The sequence below is a fragment of the Terrapene carolina genome, unplaced genomic scaffold (assembly GCF_002925995.2).
Source record: "Terrapene carolina triunguis isolate 2854851 unplaced genomic scaffold, T_m_triunguis-2.0 Scaffold62, whole genome shotgun sequence".
Lineage (NCBI taxonomy): Eukaryota > Metazoa > Chordata > Testudines > Emydidae > Terrapene > Terrapene triunguis.
Genome location: NW_020664413.1, coordinates 7,987,904 through 8,004,611, shown reverse-complemented (window position 1 = coordinate 8,004,611; position 16,708 = coordinate 7,987,904). Strand labels below are relative to the sequence as shown.

Here is a 16,708-nt window from a genome sequence, read left to right as displayed (position 1 = left end):
TACAAAAATGAGGTCGTTCTTAATGTTCGATTTCTGAGTTTTTATTTTACTTTATTATCTGGAATAGGAAACCACACCCTTTGTGTGTGCTGGGGGTGGGGGGGGTGGTCAGGGTTGGAAAAGCACAATTGCTAGATTATTTTTACGTTAAATAAATGACAGTCTAGATGAACATTAATGTAACTGAAACAAGATGTATACTATTAGATAAAAGTGCTACTTTTGAAATAATGCAGAATATCTGTTATCTGGTTATATTTATAGTAATGATTTCCTCTTGGGTGGTGGTATATATATATATATATATATATATATATATATATATATATATAGTAATGAATCTTTTACTTGATATCTATATAGCTCTCGATAAGAATTTAAAAGAAAATGTAGTTGGGGTGAAATTCACCCCGTTCTAAAAGTCTGGACAAGCCTATCCTCACCACCCCACGATAAGGATTTAAATGGTGCAGGGGGCCTTGTGCAGGCTCACCAGATGCTGGGTGGAATTTCACCCATCGACCCTATTCAGTCCGTCCCTATTTACTGAAATACTTAAGCATTCACTTCACTTGAGGCATATGCTTAAAGTGAAACTTATGCTTAAAAGCTTTGCTGAATAGGGAAGGACTTAGACAGGTGCTTAAACGGTTTGCTGAGTTGGGAGATAGTGACTAATGTATGCCCAGAACTGATAAATGATCTCTGCTCTCCTGAGGCAATGGAGTGGTTAGTGCTGAATGTGCTCAACCCCTGGCTGGAAGTGACCCTTCTGGCTGATGAAAGATGGCATTGATGGGGTCCAGCCAGAGGGAATCATGTTCAACCTCCAGACAGAAGGAGGTAGGTGCAGGGTGACCACCTATCCTGAATTGGGTGGGACAGTCCCGAAATGCAGAGTTCAAGTCCCGGTCCCAGGCTGAATAATTCCGGGACAACATTTGTCCTGGATTCCCTGTGGCACTGCTCCGCGCCTGCCCGAGCCTCAGGGGCAGCGCCAGCCTCTTCCTGGTGTGTGTGTGGGGGTGAGCTGAGGTGGGCCTTCACCCCCACTCACCATGAAGCCCCGCCCCCTGCTCTTCCTCCCCCTCCCTCCCCCTGAGCCCTCACCCCCTGGCCAGGCCAGAAACTGCAGTCGGCCAGTAGTATGAGCCGCCCAGGTAGCCTAGGTTGCTATGGGGAACCCTGGACACTCCACCTGCCCTGGGTGGCGCACCCCAGGGGGCGGGGACACGGGCCAGGGGCTGGTCTTGGGCACCCTGGTCCTCCGCCCAGGGCAGGTGGAGGGTCCGGGACTCCCCACAGCAGCCCAGGCTCCCGGGCAGGCTTTGGCTTCAGACCTGGCCGGGGATGGGGCTTCGGGGAGAAGAGGAGGAGCAGGGTGTGGGAGTTTGGGGGGGAGAGAAGGGGTAGATTGCAGGGCCAACAGAGGCGGGCGAGGCTCCTGCATATGTCCTGCTTTTGCCTTTTGAAAAGGAGATCACCTTAGGTGGGCGTAATGTGATCCTGAAGGGCTGTGGGGTGGGAGTAGAGTTGGGGGGAAACATAGTAGAACTCAATCTGATTTTCTTAGCACACAAAGCCCGGATTAGCCATCCAAACATTTTATACCTTCCGACTGACTATGTAGCAAATTGTCATTTAAAAACAAGTTAAAGTGGATTTAGGGCTTTTGAAAGTTGCGTGATTCACAGCCCTGAAAGCCAGTGTCTTTTATTGATCCATAGAATGCAGGAACAGCATGAACAGTTGCTGTGTGATCTTCCCCACACTGCCCCTCTGAGGCCTCAGGGCTTGTCTACACCAGCACTTAAGTCAACATAACTTACATCGCTCTGGGGTATGAAAAAAACATCCCCCTGAGCGACGTAAGTTAAATCAATTTGAAGTGCTGTCTACACCAAGCTATGTTGACATAGCTTCCGCCTCTCATTGAGGTAGACTAATTACATAGACGGAAGAGCGCTCTCGTCGATATAGTGCTTCTTCACCAGATGTGCTATATCGGCCCAGCTACAGTAAAGACAAGCGCTCAGTCCTGTTGTACAGGCACCACCTCTAGGGGTGAGAGGGTAGCTGAGGATCTATGGGCCCTTCAGTCCTTGATCTCAGCTATGACTACAAACCACTGCCTGAATTCTCAGTTACACTAAGGCCTGTTTACTCGTCTTGAGGTGGAAAGCTGTAGATCTCCTGAGCTGACCAGCTCCTTGAATTTGTATGTAGAAAGGACGGTTGGATGCAGGCATTGATCATAGCTTGTTGGTTTATTCTTTTAAAAATAACTTCAGTGAAGCCTTAAAAAGCTGTTGAAGTGAGAGCTGTCTCCAGTATTCTTGCAGGAAATGCACAGAGCACTTGCTCCAATATAGGCACACCAGTTGGGAAATGTTTTAATTTCACCTTAGTTATGACTGAATGTGGTTCTTCCTCAGATAAAAATTTTGATGATGAAGACTCTGTGGATGGGAACAGACCTTCCTCGGCCAGTTCATCTACATCTTCAAAGGCCCCTCCAAACTCCCGCAGAGTTGGCATGGGGACGGCTCGCAGACTTGGGTCTGCAGCTCTGGGCTCAAAGTCCACAGGTAAGGCAATATCGCATATTGGGTGAAACTCACCTTTCTGCAAAGGGCCTGCACAACACCTAGGCACGACTGAAGTCCCATTTAAGCCTTATTTTGAGGACCTAAGTGCTGCATAGTCCTTGTGCTAAGCAGGCCCTCTTTAGGGTGGTGAATTGCTCTGTCTGAGAACATGAGACTTATACTGGCTGAACACCAAGAATGTGTTCTGGAAGAGTGGACCTGCAAATGATTCCCACATCCAGATCCACATAGTGAGCTTCAACATTGTGTTTGAAGCAACAGTGTGCAGTGATCCACCTTTTCCTCCTAAAGGAACTACACCTCTGTAGTCAAATAGCTTAAATAACACAGGCTGTTTATTTAACAAATACGGTCAAAAATGTATGTGCTAAACTCCAGTTTCCTGCAAATTTAAAACAGTTGGCAAATTGTTTTTTTAACACTTGTGCCACTTGACCTCCAACTTCTGACGCTCTAATTAAAGGGTGAAAAGAAAACTGAACAATGACTCTGAATTTATTTGCAAATTGCAACTAAAGGAAACTTTCCTGATTCCATTCTCAAACGATAACTGTCATCTGAATAATGTCCTTAAGCCTTTACCTTTTCTCCCCATCTCTGTATCTTCAGTCTGTGTACCTGTCAGGAGATCCACACATTCGTCAATTATAAATGGGACTAAACCCTTTAAGAGAAAAACTCCCTTGTAGCTTAAGTAAATATTCCATCTCATCTTTTCAGGCAGCACCCCTAACAGTCGAATGGCTGCCTTAAACGACTTTGTAATGTGCTCTGTTATGCCTAGGAATTGAAGGATGCTGTGTATAGTTTGTGCTTTGCTTTGAATTTCCTTGCCTTTATTGTTTCCATTACAGCTGTAACACTCTTTCCATGTAGGTTTGGGGTGTGTGTGACTTCTTTCTTCTTTAGGTGCTTTCAGAACTGGGCATATTTTTAGTGATTATACTGTTGTTGATGAGAAGGGTGAAAAGGCTTTTTCATTTATCTGTCAGCAGCCAAAGAGGGAGCTGGTGCTGTTGATGAGGAGGATTTTATTAAAGCGTTTGATGACGTCCCAACAGTTCAGGTAAGAAGAAATACATTTTAAAACATTTAACAATAACAGTATAACCCAGATGTCCAACGCAATCCCTCTCTCATTGAAATCAATAGCTGAGGCCCATTAACCTCAGTGGTGGCAAGCTCTAATAAAGAGGGAGGCAAGGGAGTAAAGAGATGTTTTCATTTTCAGATTTGGAAAGAGATGGCGAGTGGGTGAGTTAGAGAGAGACAGGAAGGGGATTCCAAATGACAGGAGTTGCAGAGGAGCGGTGGAGCAGTTGTCTGGAGGACTGAAAGGGAAGTCAGTGCTTGACAGACAGAGGGAAATGAGAGGAAAGTAAAGAGACGAGGGCTGTGAGGTTGGCTGGAGCAAGCCAACAGAGCATGTATAAAATGAGGAAAGCGGGTTATCTTAAACTGGATCCTGAACTAACTCCCTAAAGCCAGTGGAGTAGTTTGTGGACAGAGAGTAAAGGCAAGTCACAAGATGTTGCACCTCCTGAAGACTGGGAGCTGAGACTTGTGAAGGCCATGAAGAGGACTCAGCATAACTTCAAGTAGAGGGTTCATCTAACTCTGATACTTGAAAGAGCGACGGTTAACATCAAACTCACTTATTGTGTATCTGTAGACTTGAACAGTGGAAAGTTTTCAAATGCAGTCACATGCACGTAGGATTTATCAGTATCTCTATGCTTTCATCAACTCGCAGTTTTCTTTGTCCTGACCCGAATTGTTGCCAGACTGAATAGTTCCAGGTTCATTTGACTTATTCTTCAAATACTAGTGGACTCCTCTTTGTTATCTCAGTGCTTGACTGGATGAAGACAGACTTCCTTCAGCTATTCCTGTTACGACTAGGGGATTTTACACTAATCTCAGGAATTCTCTGACTTTCCCACCTCTTTCCTACCCAGAGGTTATTTTCACTGGAGTTATTCTCATTTCAACATTTGCCAAGGATCTCGGTGTTTGATTCTAGTTGCCTTCCCAAGGTTAAGTAAAACACATCATTACATTTTACTTTTCTCAGTTAAGGAATATTGCTTGTTTGTCCTTAGAGTTAATTATTACAGTCCCGATTCATGCCTTTATATTGGTTGACCATTGCAGTATCTGGCCTTCCCTACAGGCTGCAGACTATTGAAGATACCAAAGCTGGATTGATAACATGCATGTTATACCATGATGTCATTGCACAGCTGCTTTCTCGTTTTCCACTATATACAGTGGCAACATTAGAGAAGCATCACGGAATAGAGGATTGAACTCTAGCTGGGAGCCAGAAGCTCTGGAGTTCTAATTCTGATTCTGAACTGTGTGATCTTGCACAAATTGGAGATGCGTGTCAGATAGGAACCAGGACAAACAGAGGGTTTTTTTACTTCTCAGTGCTTCAGCTTTCTCCTCTGTAAAACGGAGATGATAATACTGAACTGACTCGAAAGGGGTAGTAGTTAATGTGTGTGTGTGTGCAACACTTGGAAAACAGACAGAACTGTGTGCTGACTATTGCTAAATTCTCCTCTCCTCCATGTATGCACAATTCACACTCATTTCAGTGGGTGTTACAGGCTCAGGGCTGAATTTGGCCCACTGACTTCATGACTAGCCTATCTTACATTGCTGACATGTTGCATATATTACTCTTGCAAAATTGCTTTCGGCAAACTCAGGACTATTGGCTGCTCAGCCTTCTTGGTTAGTCTTTTGTAGCGATGGCATTGACTTCCTATGTGCTGATGCATTGGAACTCTTGCACTTTGACATTTGGAATCTTCTTTGCACCTGTATGTTTAAAGCTACTCTTCAGCTTTTTAAATGTTGCCTGTTCGTGTGGCTAATGTGCTATTTTGGGACATTCTTTCAAACACTGGTATGTAAACAGTGCCAGTAAAAACCGGCACTTACAGGGCAAATAGGTCCTTATAAGCACAGTTATCTATTGTGCCAACAAATATGGGTTTCACTTATGCAGTGGGTATTTACACACTTTGTGGGCGTAATTTATGTATCAAATTTTGTTAATTTGTCTCTCTATATTTATTGGTGGTTTTGTATGACCCTCTAGAAGACTGTTTTAGGTATGACGTTGACTTCAGAAATAATGCTTACTGCCTTTAAATTGTAGAGCTGTATAATAGTCAAAAATGATAACACTTTAAACATCCTGTTTGGCCATTTAATATTTCTTGATTTTGTGTAATACATTAGTCCCTTAGAGTCTAAGAGCCACACGCAGTGTGTGTTGTTTTGCACGTGGTAGTAAAGAATTCAGGAGTGAAGGAGGTTAGAGGTTCAGTTAAGAAATCTTCCGATTCACTGGAGCAAGTATTTATTTTATCTTGATAACATTTTCTTTTTTTAATTCACAGATTTATTCCAGCCGAGACCTTGAAGAATCCATAAACAAAATTAGGGAAATCCTATCGGATGATAAGCATGACTGGGAGCAGAGAGTATCTGCAGTAAGCATTGGACCTATATGCTAATTATTTTAATGTACGGTTTTTATGGATGAAGTTCATCCCTTTGCAGAGTGTCAGCACAAGTTCTGTGTACCACTGAAGTTGTCTAAATAGGGCTGATGTGCAGTTTAAGTGGTACATTGACTATACTGGCCCTCTGCATGGAGTGAATTTCACACTATGGGACTAAATTTAAACTCCTACATTAAGGAAACCATGAAGTATTAGGTTTATAGGAATTTAAATATCATGAACAGGCATCATATTGAATAAGTCATCATACATTTAAGATATACTTAATTTTTCAGACAAATAGATAAACCTAGAAAATCGCTATTAGACTTTAGAGTCAAATTTTCAAAAGTGGAGTTCAAAATTGTGAAAAGTGTCCTTTCTGCACTCCATTTGGGTAGATGGATACGTGCAAAAGACCTGCTTCTTCACTGCCTTCCAGGTTGTATAGTCATTTACACCTGTGCAAAGTGGGTGTAAAACAGTTTGGTAGCATTTTATATCCACTGGCCACAGGTGGAAATGACTGCATGGAGGAGCAAGGTGATAGGAAATCAGACCTGTAATGGACATGCTGAGTTTGAGTCTTATTTATAGACAAGCTGTAAGTTACACTGATGCAAATCTGCATAAGACCTTTTCTACACTCTTGGTTTCTGCCACTGGTGTAAATACAGTGATGTAATTTTATTGGTGCAAATCCCCAGTGTAGCCCTGACATACTTGTCCAAGCAGTGATTTGCACTGGTGCAGTTTACCTGAGTCAGAACCTTGGTTCTAAAGTCTAATAGTGAATTGATAGTGGTGCACCATGATTAATTGTTTGCATTGGTGTAGTTATATCAGTGGCTAAAACTAGCTCCCTAGGGTGAAATCCTGGCCTCATTGAAATCAGTGGGAATTTTGCCATTAATTTCATTGGGGCAGGATTTCACTCCTAGTGTAGACAAGGCCTGATTCTAATGAATTCAGTGTAGATGTTCCAGATTTACACTGGTGTAACTGAGATCAGAATCTGAGTTGTGGCTTTCAAGTCAGACCATCTTTTTAATGAGAGAGCTGTGAGAAAATTACAGCGTTTCAATACATACAATGCACTTGAACGTTTCAAGACGTTCATTTCCCTAAACCTAAATGGATGGAGGGAATGGAGGAGCAACCTTCAAATTCTTAAACTTGTTTAAATGTCTCGATAACTTTAATGATACGATTGGAAAAGTAAATGTCTGGCTTGCCACATTTTGTCATTGGTCAAATTGTAAATGACACTTTTGGATTCCTGTAGCATGGCCAAGGCTAACGTATGAATGTTCTTACTTTTATTCAATTGATCCCTGAAATATGTGATCTTAGATTGCGTTAAGAACCTATTCCTCAACACATTCATATTTTTACAGGGAAGTTGAAAAATGAGCACTAGTTTTGAACACAGTTCTGAGTGTTTTTATTTCTCATTAATAGATACCAGTGTGTCTTGCTATTTTGTCACCTGTAAGTCCTTAAATCTTGTTTGCCAACAGCTGAAAAGGATCCGATCCTTACTATTAGCTGGAGCTGCTGAGCATGATAACTTCTTCCAACACTTACGCCTGCTGGATGGAGCATTTAAATTATCTGCTAAAGATCTGCGGTCTCAGGTAGTGCGAGAGGCGTGTATCACGTTGGGGTAAGGAATACATTCTAAACTGTGTTCTACAATTAGTTTTGATAAAAGGAGGAGATCCTGGCTCGAACCCATTTATGATGTCATTTGGCCTTGTCAGTACTGGACAGACAAAGTGGCGTTAGAACTTGGTTTTTGCCACAGCCATTTAAAAACCTTGCTCCTGCGGGTCATTAATCATGGTTGTACAGCCTGTGGGGATGGGTTCCGTATGGTGATGGTTGTACAGCCTGTGGGGATGGGTTCCGTATGGTGATGGTTGCACAGCCTGTGGGGATGGGTTCCATATGGTGATGGTGTTTGGAAATGTTGATTGGGCAGGCCTTGATCAGCTTTAACCTTTGAAAGCAATTACTCACATTATGGACCAGATTCAGATCTCAGTTACACCGGTGTCCATCTGAAGTAGCTCTATTAACTTCAATGGAGTTACTGTGGATTGATAACCAATGTAGGAAAGGGCAAAATCTGTCCTTATGGGTTTATTGCTGGCCAAAGCTAGCTTTAAAAACTCCTCAAAGTGTTTCTAAGTTATTCAAATACAAAATAGTGCCTGTAAAACCACAGAATATATTCGGTGATCACATTAGCTCTAGTATGGACACCACAGATTTTTTTTTTAATTAAAAAAAAAAAAGGGGGGGTGGAGCTCTTTGTTCCTGGGCTCATGACCCAGGTATACTTGCGACATTCTAAGGGTCAGTTTACAATCAAACAGATTTGACTGAGTTATATGTTTCTGTAAACTGGCAGAGACAACAGAGCTCCTGTTGCAATGCCTGGCCTTTGAGGAGTTGAGCACCCAGAGGGCCCATTGAATACCATGGAAATTGAGGGTACTCGGCACCTGTCAAGGTCAAGTCCACAATGCTGTGAAATGCTTTTCAATAGTGTAATACCACAATTCCAAGTAACAAAATGAAATGTGCCCTGAGTATCTGAATCCAATGGAACAGAAGTGGAGGGCCATATTTTGCCCTCCTTGACCCCACATTTTAAATTAGTGGGGTTGCATGGAGTGCAGAATTTGGTCATGGCTAACGACTGAAGGATCAGGCCCATAGTGGTTAATTTCATTTAATTCCATTAAGATACAAATCTTATGTAAAACGACGTACTCAGTAGCGAGGGACCAATTGCAGATGCTTTATATGGAAAACACGTGAATATTCCGACCCTTAGGAGACTTCAAAATTGAGTTGGAAAGTTCCTATTCATCCTGGGTCTGTTAAGGCTGGAAATGCCAACAGAATAGCTTCTCTTGTGATATTTCACACTCACACTTTCTGCCCGAGCTGAAGTTAGCAGGCCAGGAGGCAGCATAACATTGAATAATAAAGACACAAATATGAAATGTGTTTTGTCTTTGGGTTCAGACTGAGTTTGGGGTGAAAGTACAGGTCAGTTCTTATTTTCTGTCAGCTTGTTCCCCCATCCGTAGTAACTGAATGTTGAATGCTGCCAGAGCAGTGACTTTGAAGAAAGGGGACTAGGGCATTTTTAATAATCGTTTATGAAATTCACAAATGTCAAGGCAAGACAGAAGCTTGAGAGAAAACAGAATCTGAAACTGACAAGTGCTAGAAAACCGAGTTATTCAGCAGTGCCCTATGGGTTTGTCGGTGCATCTTTAACAGGGTGCCAGTGATGTGGTGAGCTTCCATGCTGAATTTATTCCTTGCTAAAAATCTGGATGAGCATAAAGCGTAGCACTGGTTTGAGATGAAAACTGAAAAATGTTTGAGATATGTCTTGTTCTTTCTTCTTTGGTGGAGTTAGAGAGGAGACTGCAAAATCACGAAATAATGCATGTCAGATAGTCTACATTACTATGACTAGCATAATCTAAAGCATATTTACCAGCATTTCTTAATTGTTTTTCAGACATTTGTCTTCAGTTTTGGGAAACAAGTTTGACCATGGGGCAGAAGCCATCATGCCAACCATCTTTAATCTGATTCCTAACAGTGCCAAAGTAATGTCCACTTCTGGTGTCGTAGCTGTTAGATTAATCATCCGAGTAAGTATATATCAAAACAAAACTTTGTCTTATAAAGGCTTAAATCTGTGATCAGATCTGAACTGAGGAGAGAATGTGAACATGTCCCTGGTGAAAATTAGCTTAAATAAATAGATTAAGCACCTCAATGTTGCAGAACTTGGCTATGAGACTTCTTCCTTGAATTTCATCTGGATACGATATCTGCATTCAGAAGCTTTTGTTGAGCCCCATGTCATGTCTTAGAACAGGGGAAATTATTTACTGAAACACAGTTCAAGAGGGGAAAAGAGACTGACAATAAATGAGGAGTAATAGTTTGTCCACTATCAATGGAAGTTGCTTCTTGGTGACTCTTGTTGTTTATGAACCCAGTTTATGAATCTAGCAGTTTACTGACTAAATTGTTCAGTGGAAGTTGTGTAGCCACCTGAAGGAAGAGCACTACAGAGACATTCAGATGCTAGGGACACTGTTAATTATAGGCTGCTGGCTGGGTAGCATTTGGTGTTTGGGTGGCCATTAGCTTGTAGGAAGGGGAAGGGACAACTCATCAGATTATCATTAGCTATCTGGCATTGAAACCTAGCAGTGATATTTTGTGTCATGAAGACCTTGTTCTGATGGTTCAGGCTGTAGCATGCTCCATCAGATACATTCTAGATTGTAAGTAGAAAAGAAAGTAGTTCTCATAGTACTAGTAAGTGACTAAAGATGGTGAACTAGCAGCTCTTTTATTAAATATAAATGCTGTTGGTCAGCAAGTGAGGGTTCAAAATCATAACTTTCCAGGTTGCTCTAGATTCCAGTTGCACAATAAGACCTAACCATGTTCATATTTACAGGCTCGAAGATCATTTAGGAATAATTTCATCGTTTAACAGGGTATCCCTCTGTGTTACTTTGTATAAGAAAATGGAAGTACTCTATTTCTTTATGCACTATTCATTATTCTAGAATGATGGATTGTGTGATTGGAGCGTGGGGGTTAGGAATCAGGACTAGTAGGTTTAATTCCTGGCTTTGCCTCTGACTCACTGTATGATCTTTGGCAATTCACTTAGGGTCCAATCCTGCACCTACTGAAATCCAAGGCCAAAACTCCCATTGACTTAAGTGGTACATGATCAGGGCCCTACCTCTCTGTCCTTTGGTTATCCTATCTGTAAAGTGGAGTTAACAATATCTATCTACCTGCCTCAGAGGGATCTTGTGAAGCTTGACTAGTGAGGGTTTGCAAAGGACTTTGAGAGTGGATGACAAGTGCTATCAGCATAAGATGTATTAGGGAAACTTCTTTGCAGAAACAAAGGATTTTGACCTTTGGAGAGTTGCGTGTGTATTTCTCTGAAGTCATTTTTAAACCACTTTCACTTGCCTTCCCATCCTCATATAAAGAGTCTTTGTAAGCACTACATGGATAGTGCATCTTGTCTAAGGCCATTAATCAACTAGTGTGGCCTCTGCCCAGTGATGTGGCTGGCATGCTGTGGGAAGCCTTGGCATACCCTACTGCTGGAGATTTCTGCCTATTGATGAATATGGGTCTCACACAGCAGTGACTACAGACCCGCCGGAGCCTGTTTCCATAAGTGTAAATAAGGAATCCATGTCTTTCTTAAAAATATTCCTTTATCTATGGGCTGAATTTTTTAAAATGAGCCAAAATGAGTGTGTGGATGTTGGCTTTAGGATGACTAAGGGAAATTGGCTTTACTCCCACAAATCTAAAATGTAAAGGTTTTTCCCCTGTTTCTCTTGTTCTAGCATACGCACATCCCTCGGCTAATACCCATCATAACCAGTAACTGTACCTCCAAGTCTGTTGCAGTTAGAAGGTGAGAATGAGGTTTTAACTTTTCTTCTTGTTTATCAATGGCTTAAATTCACTTCCTGTTTTTTTTTTTTTTTTTTTTTAAGGAAAAGCTGTGTTTTTCAAAGCGATGTAGAGGATTTATCTGCACATCTTCCCTTAACATTAATGGATGTATCTGAATCCCCTAGGTCGCTATGAAAAATTCAAACCAAGTGTTTTTTTTAAAAGTTGCACACTGTATAGGGAAGAATCACTGTTCCTGTTCTTGAAAAGGAAGGATGGCCTTTAAATAGAAAGTAGCTGATTTAACATGTAGGGGGGGAGGTAGGTGTGGGTGTACTGTACAGTTGTGTATGTTTGTGCATGTTTAGATATTGCTATAATATTATCACATTAGTTTGGCTGCCTTCCGAGGCCTCACATATGCTCCTATTTTCTACTACCAACCACTTTTGTAGTACGTTTCCTTTGGACCAGAGAGTAAAAGTCACATTCTCTGAAATTCGATGGCCTGAGTTATGCAGGAGGTCAGACTGGATAATCACACTGGTTGCTTCTGGCCTTAAAAATGGATGATTATTTCCTTTCTGCTGTCTAGTTGGAAGACCTAAGCCCACTGTCTTTAGCTCCAGTCTCCTCTAGCTGGACAAACAGAAGTAAGAATGATTGGTGACTGTGTCACCTACTGACTACAGCTCTGTCACATACCGTAAGCAAGTCACTTAACATCTCTGTCCTTCAGTTTCTCTATTTGAAGAATGGGGATGAGAAAATACCTTCTTTTCAGACTCGATACGAAGCGTAGTGTTTGTAAAGAGCTAACAACTACAAAGTAGTGTTAACTTTGATCTTCTCTACATCTCACTGTGCTTTGTATTAAAAAGAAGCAAAATCAAAACCACCCCACAAGTAATAGTCTACAGCTAGGGTCCAGAGCACTGCTTCATACAGTGGTGACATTCCAGTGTTTCAGACCATTACTGTAGCGTATGTTCATATTTTTTAGTGTAAAAACTCTTTGTAGAATTTGATCTTTATAGATACACTAGTATTTTTAATAAGGGTTGTCACTGCTGATTTTGGTGTCCAGCTGGGCCCCATAATAATAAATGACTGATGTGCGGTTGCAAGTCCACTAGAAGCCATATGCCTCTTTATTAGCTTAAATAGCTCAGACAATATTTCTCCTTTATCCACTTTCAGGCGCTGCTTTGAGTTTTTAGACTTGCTGTTACAGGAATGGCAAACACACTCCCTAGAAAGGTAAGACCTTCGGGACTGTGGCTTGAAACATCCCACCCTCACTGCTAAAATCCGTTTTTTCCCCATTCAAAAATAAAAGGGAAAAAGAGTCCTCTGAGGCCCTGTGTGCACCTGCTTAGGCGCAGGCTGTTGGGGGAATTGCTGAGGCCTCCCAAATATTGGAGCTTCTGGTGGCACCACAAGTGTGGATCCCAGGGCTACAGACGCTATTTCCTGAAAGCGTTGTTGAATGGACTAGAGAAATGAGTCCTCTCCAGTCAGGCTGCAGAGAAGATGGTCAATGAATTCTTGAGCTCTGCCATTCTCCAGATTAAACTCAAGCAAGGGGGTCTCATATTTTCCTGACTGAAAACAAGTGGCAGAGAGAAGCCAGGCGTGGGAGGAAGGGACTGGTGTTGGCAGAAAAGAAGATCTTAGGCATTTCAGTTTCCTGCTGCAGGCAAGTACTGTGTGGTCCAATCATTCCAAAATATTGCTATTCCGAAATAATAATGCTATAGTAATTCCAGATAGTAAAGCAGTAATACTATTCTAAATAGCCAGTTTTCCCTATATTGGCCTATATGTTTAAGAGCTAGATTGTTCTGGTATGCAAAGAGGGGAGCACACAAGGGGCCTTTTCCTTCCCTTATGCTCCCACCCTAGATTTCTGGCCTTAAGATCTGACTCTTGCAAGTGAGGGTGCAATTGCAGTGCCTGTGTTCACCCAAGCCCGGGGAGTACTCCCTCCTACAACCCCTGGGGCTCGAGCCATCCTGAAGGGGTAGGAGAAGCTAAGACTGTGGGCCCATCACCTTGTATAACTGACTGATGATGCTGGACACATGCAGAGATTGGAGCATGCTGCAGACTCCTAAAGGATGGTATATCATGTGCACTGGTGTTGGGGCGCTCTGGGCGGGATTTTGCCTCCCAGATGCCAGGCATAAAGCCAGAATAGCTAGTTTAAGGCTGACACACAACTAATAGGGACATAATAAGAGACTAATATCTGTAAGACACATTATGGCCATTCAAACTAACAGTCTGCGGAGAAAGACAAAGGTGAAGGGAAAAGGAAAGGTGATTGATCCTTACTTCATTAACCCAAATTGCCCTGGGCTACTTTAAGAGTTAAGAGATTATTTTTACACCCTGGTAGTTTCCATGGTAACTAAGGAATGACCTCTGAAGAATGCAGCTTGGCTCTTGTTTTCTAGCAGCAAGGAGTGAAATAAAGCTGACTTGTAAGAATAAATAAATAACTCCCTTAAAGGATGTTATGTGGAAATGGGGGAAGCTGTGAAATGCTCTCTGTTTGCTGAGAGCGGGGAGAAATCACTAACCTTTGCAGACTCATCTATGAGTGCAGGGAGGTTTTCTGCATCTTTACTCACTAACGGAATAATGTTTTCTTCTGATCTCAGACACATCTCAGTATTAGCAGAAACAATAAAGAAGGGAATCCACGATGCAGACTCTGAAGCAAGGATAGAGGCAAGAAAGTAAGTGGATTTAAAAAAAAAAAAAATTATCACTTCATAAACACAGGATGGTGTGCGATGGAAAATGGAAGCCAAGACAAACGCACATAGGGCCTGTTCCTACTCCCATGGCAGTCGATGGCAACAGTTCATGACTTCAACAGGAACAGGAGTGGACCCACAAAGCAGTCAGCATGATCTTATTAATAAAACCCCAGCCATACACTCATTGCTTCTTTAGATTCTGGTCATTTTACATCAATGTGTAACTTGGTTTTCTCCCAGCGTGGATTAATCCATGTATTAATGTATGTTCTTAGACGCACAAGAGCATTTTGCTAATTCTTACTTATCTGCCACCAATATAATGCCTAGATAAAATCTGGTGGTTTCATTCCTGTTCCCATTAAACACTGGGTTGCCAAAGGGCAGTGAGATTTGATAGCCAAGTATCATTTGATTTCAGGCCTGATTCTTTTATCTCATGCAAAAATCTCTTTGTCCTTAATGGAATTTTTGCCTGAGTAAACATTACAGGATTGGGCTTGCCATTGCTTTCTAAACTACTACAAAATATTGTAAATAATCAAAACCACTGTCAGAGTTAATTAATAAAGTACAATTGTGAGGCAGCATTATTTTGCCTTTCTTAATCACTGATCTAGAAATCTCATTAATTTGCAATGATTTTCCCTGTCACAAAGGATATAGCAGAGGCGCTGCTGTATTTTCAAAAGTGTGTGTATGTGTCCATGGGAGGTTGTTTTGGTATACTGAGAACTTGTTCTTAAACTAAGCACCCATTAACCAAAGAGTCTAAGTGAACTTTATACGGAGAGAGAAAGCTGTCGTATGGTACATTTTACATTTCATGAACTCGTTTAGAAGAATCAAATGATTAAATGCTACACTTCAAGAAATGGTAGTTCATAGTAGGAGTGGGTATTAAAATTATTTTGGGAAGGAGCATTTTCTCCAATCATGAAAATACTATAGGCACCCCGGTATTACAGCAATGTGGCTAGGTAACCCAGATAGCTAGTAGCGAGGCAGACTCTTTGAGGATTTATTGTGAATGTCTAATTCTCCTTTATTTTTTTCTTAATTAATATATTGCCAATGTTAAGATTTAAATTTTCGCATTTTATCCCAAAGAGATTAAAATGCTGACGACTTCCTCTGTCTGGGGAGCAGCTGTCACATGCAAACGGCTCTGGATTCATTTGCATTTATTGATCTTGTTCTTAAAGTGTCCTCCAGCCTAATCCTGAAAGGTGCCTGTAACTCCTATAGATTATAACAGGAAGTAAGGATGCTCAGCCTCATCCGGGAGGCCGTTAGTGCCACACAAGGCTGGTCCCTGGGTGCTGAAATGTTTCTCTCTCCTTTTTTTGAGTGGGCGAGATCCTGAGAGATGCTGAGCCACTCTCACTGAAGATAGTGAGAGCAGCGAGCTCAGCACTCCCTAAAATTTGCCTCAAAAGCAGCCAAAGTTTGCCCCACAGTATTCTGCAAAGGGTCAGGGTCATCACAGGGATAATTGTCAGTTACTACACACCTGCTTTTGAATGTTATTGAATAAGGGAGTCACTGTTATGTTACAATTGGAAAGAAAAATCTCTGTTATTGCTGTCATGAATCAGGCCCACAGATCTGTCTTCAATTGCAGATTGTTTCAGAAACTGTTATTGAATTCACATTAATTTGCCAGTCCTACCCCTTTAAACACCAATGGAGTGTCCCCTCGGCCTGTATAGAGCCAGTGTGGGTGAAAGGGTTAATGGTATTTACCAGCACTCATGCTAGATTTCCCCCTTTCACTGGGACATTGCGGGTTGAAGCTTGCCATGGGGTGTCTGTCTTGTCTAATCCCCGCTGCTCTTACGGGCTAAGGGTGTTCTTCCTGACCTCCTGATTGGAGCTGTGACATCTGGGTATAGACTCTGCCCCTTTCTGGTGCTAGCTGTGTTCCTGTGATGCCCTGCACGGTGTACACACCCTGCCTTCCCACTTCTGGTCAGTGTGTCTTGTGTGGAATTGCTTCCTCAAAACGCAGCGGTAGCCTGTGTGGTATGTTTCAGATGCATCAGAGAAAGGCTGCATCACTGAAATGGTTCAGTTTTCATAGGGGTAGCCGTGTTAGTCTGTATCAGTCAAAACAACCAGGAGTCCTTGTGGCACCTTAGAAATTAACAAATTTATTTGGGCATAAGCTTTCATGGGCTATAACGCACTTAAGGCAACTCCCATCTTTTCATGTGCTGTATATTTATACCTGCTTACTGTATTTTCCACTCCATGCATCTGATGAAGTGGGTTCTAGCCCACGAAAGCTTATGCCCAAATAAATTGGTGAGTCTGTAAGGTGCCACAA

At 42.0% G+C, this 16,708-nt stretch overlaps 1 protein-coding gene across 9 annotated transcripts in view; it reads left to right on the top strand.

The window, feature by feature from the left end:
- The window catches only part of CLASP1 (cytoplasmic linker associated protein 1), a 268,601-nt gene that overhangs the window by 132,294 nt on the left and 119,599 nt on the right, over nucleotides 1-16,708 (top strand). For all 9 annotated transcript variants that reach the window (XM_024197588.1, XM_029910590.1, XM_029910586.1 and 6 more), the window contains 8 exons: nucleotides 2,436-2,588; nucleotides 3,602-3,675; nucleotides 6,026-6,118; nucleotides 7,651-7,796; nucleotides 9,678-9,813; nucleotides 11,560-11,630; nucleotides 12,812-12,871; nucleotides 14,278-14,355. In XM_024197588.1, the coding sequence (XP_024053356.1) occupies nucleotides 2,436-2,588; nucleotides 3,602-3,675; nucleotides 6,026-6,118; nucleotides 7,651-7,796; nucleotides 9,678-9,813; nucleotides 11,560-11,630; nucleotides 12,812-12,871; nucleotides 14,278-14,355 (811 nt within the window). The remainder of the gene's footprint in view (nucleotides 1-2,435; nucleotides 2,589-3,601; nucleotides 3,676-6,025; nucleotides 6,119-7,650; nucleotides 7,797-9,677; nucleotides 9,814-11,559; nucleotides 11,631-12,811; nucleotides 12,872-14,277; nucleotides 14,356-16,708) is intronic.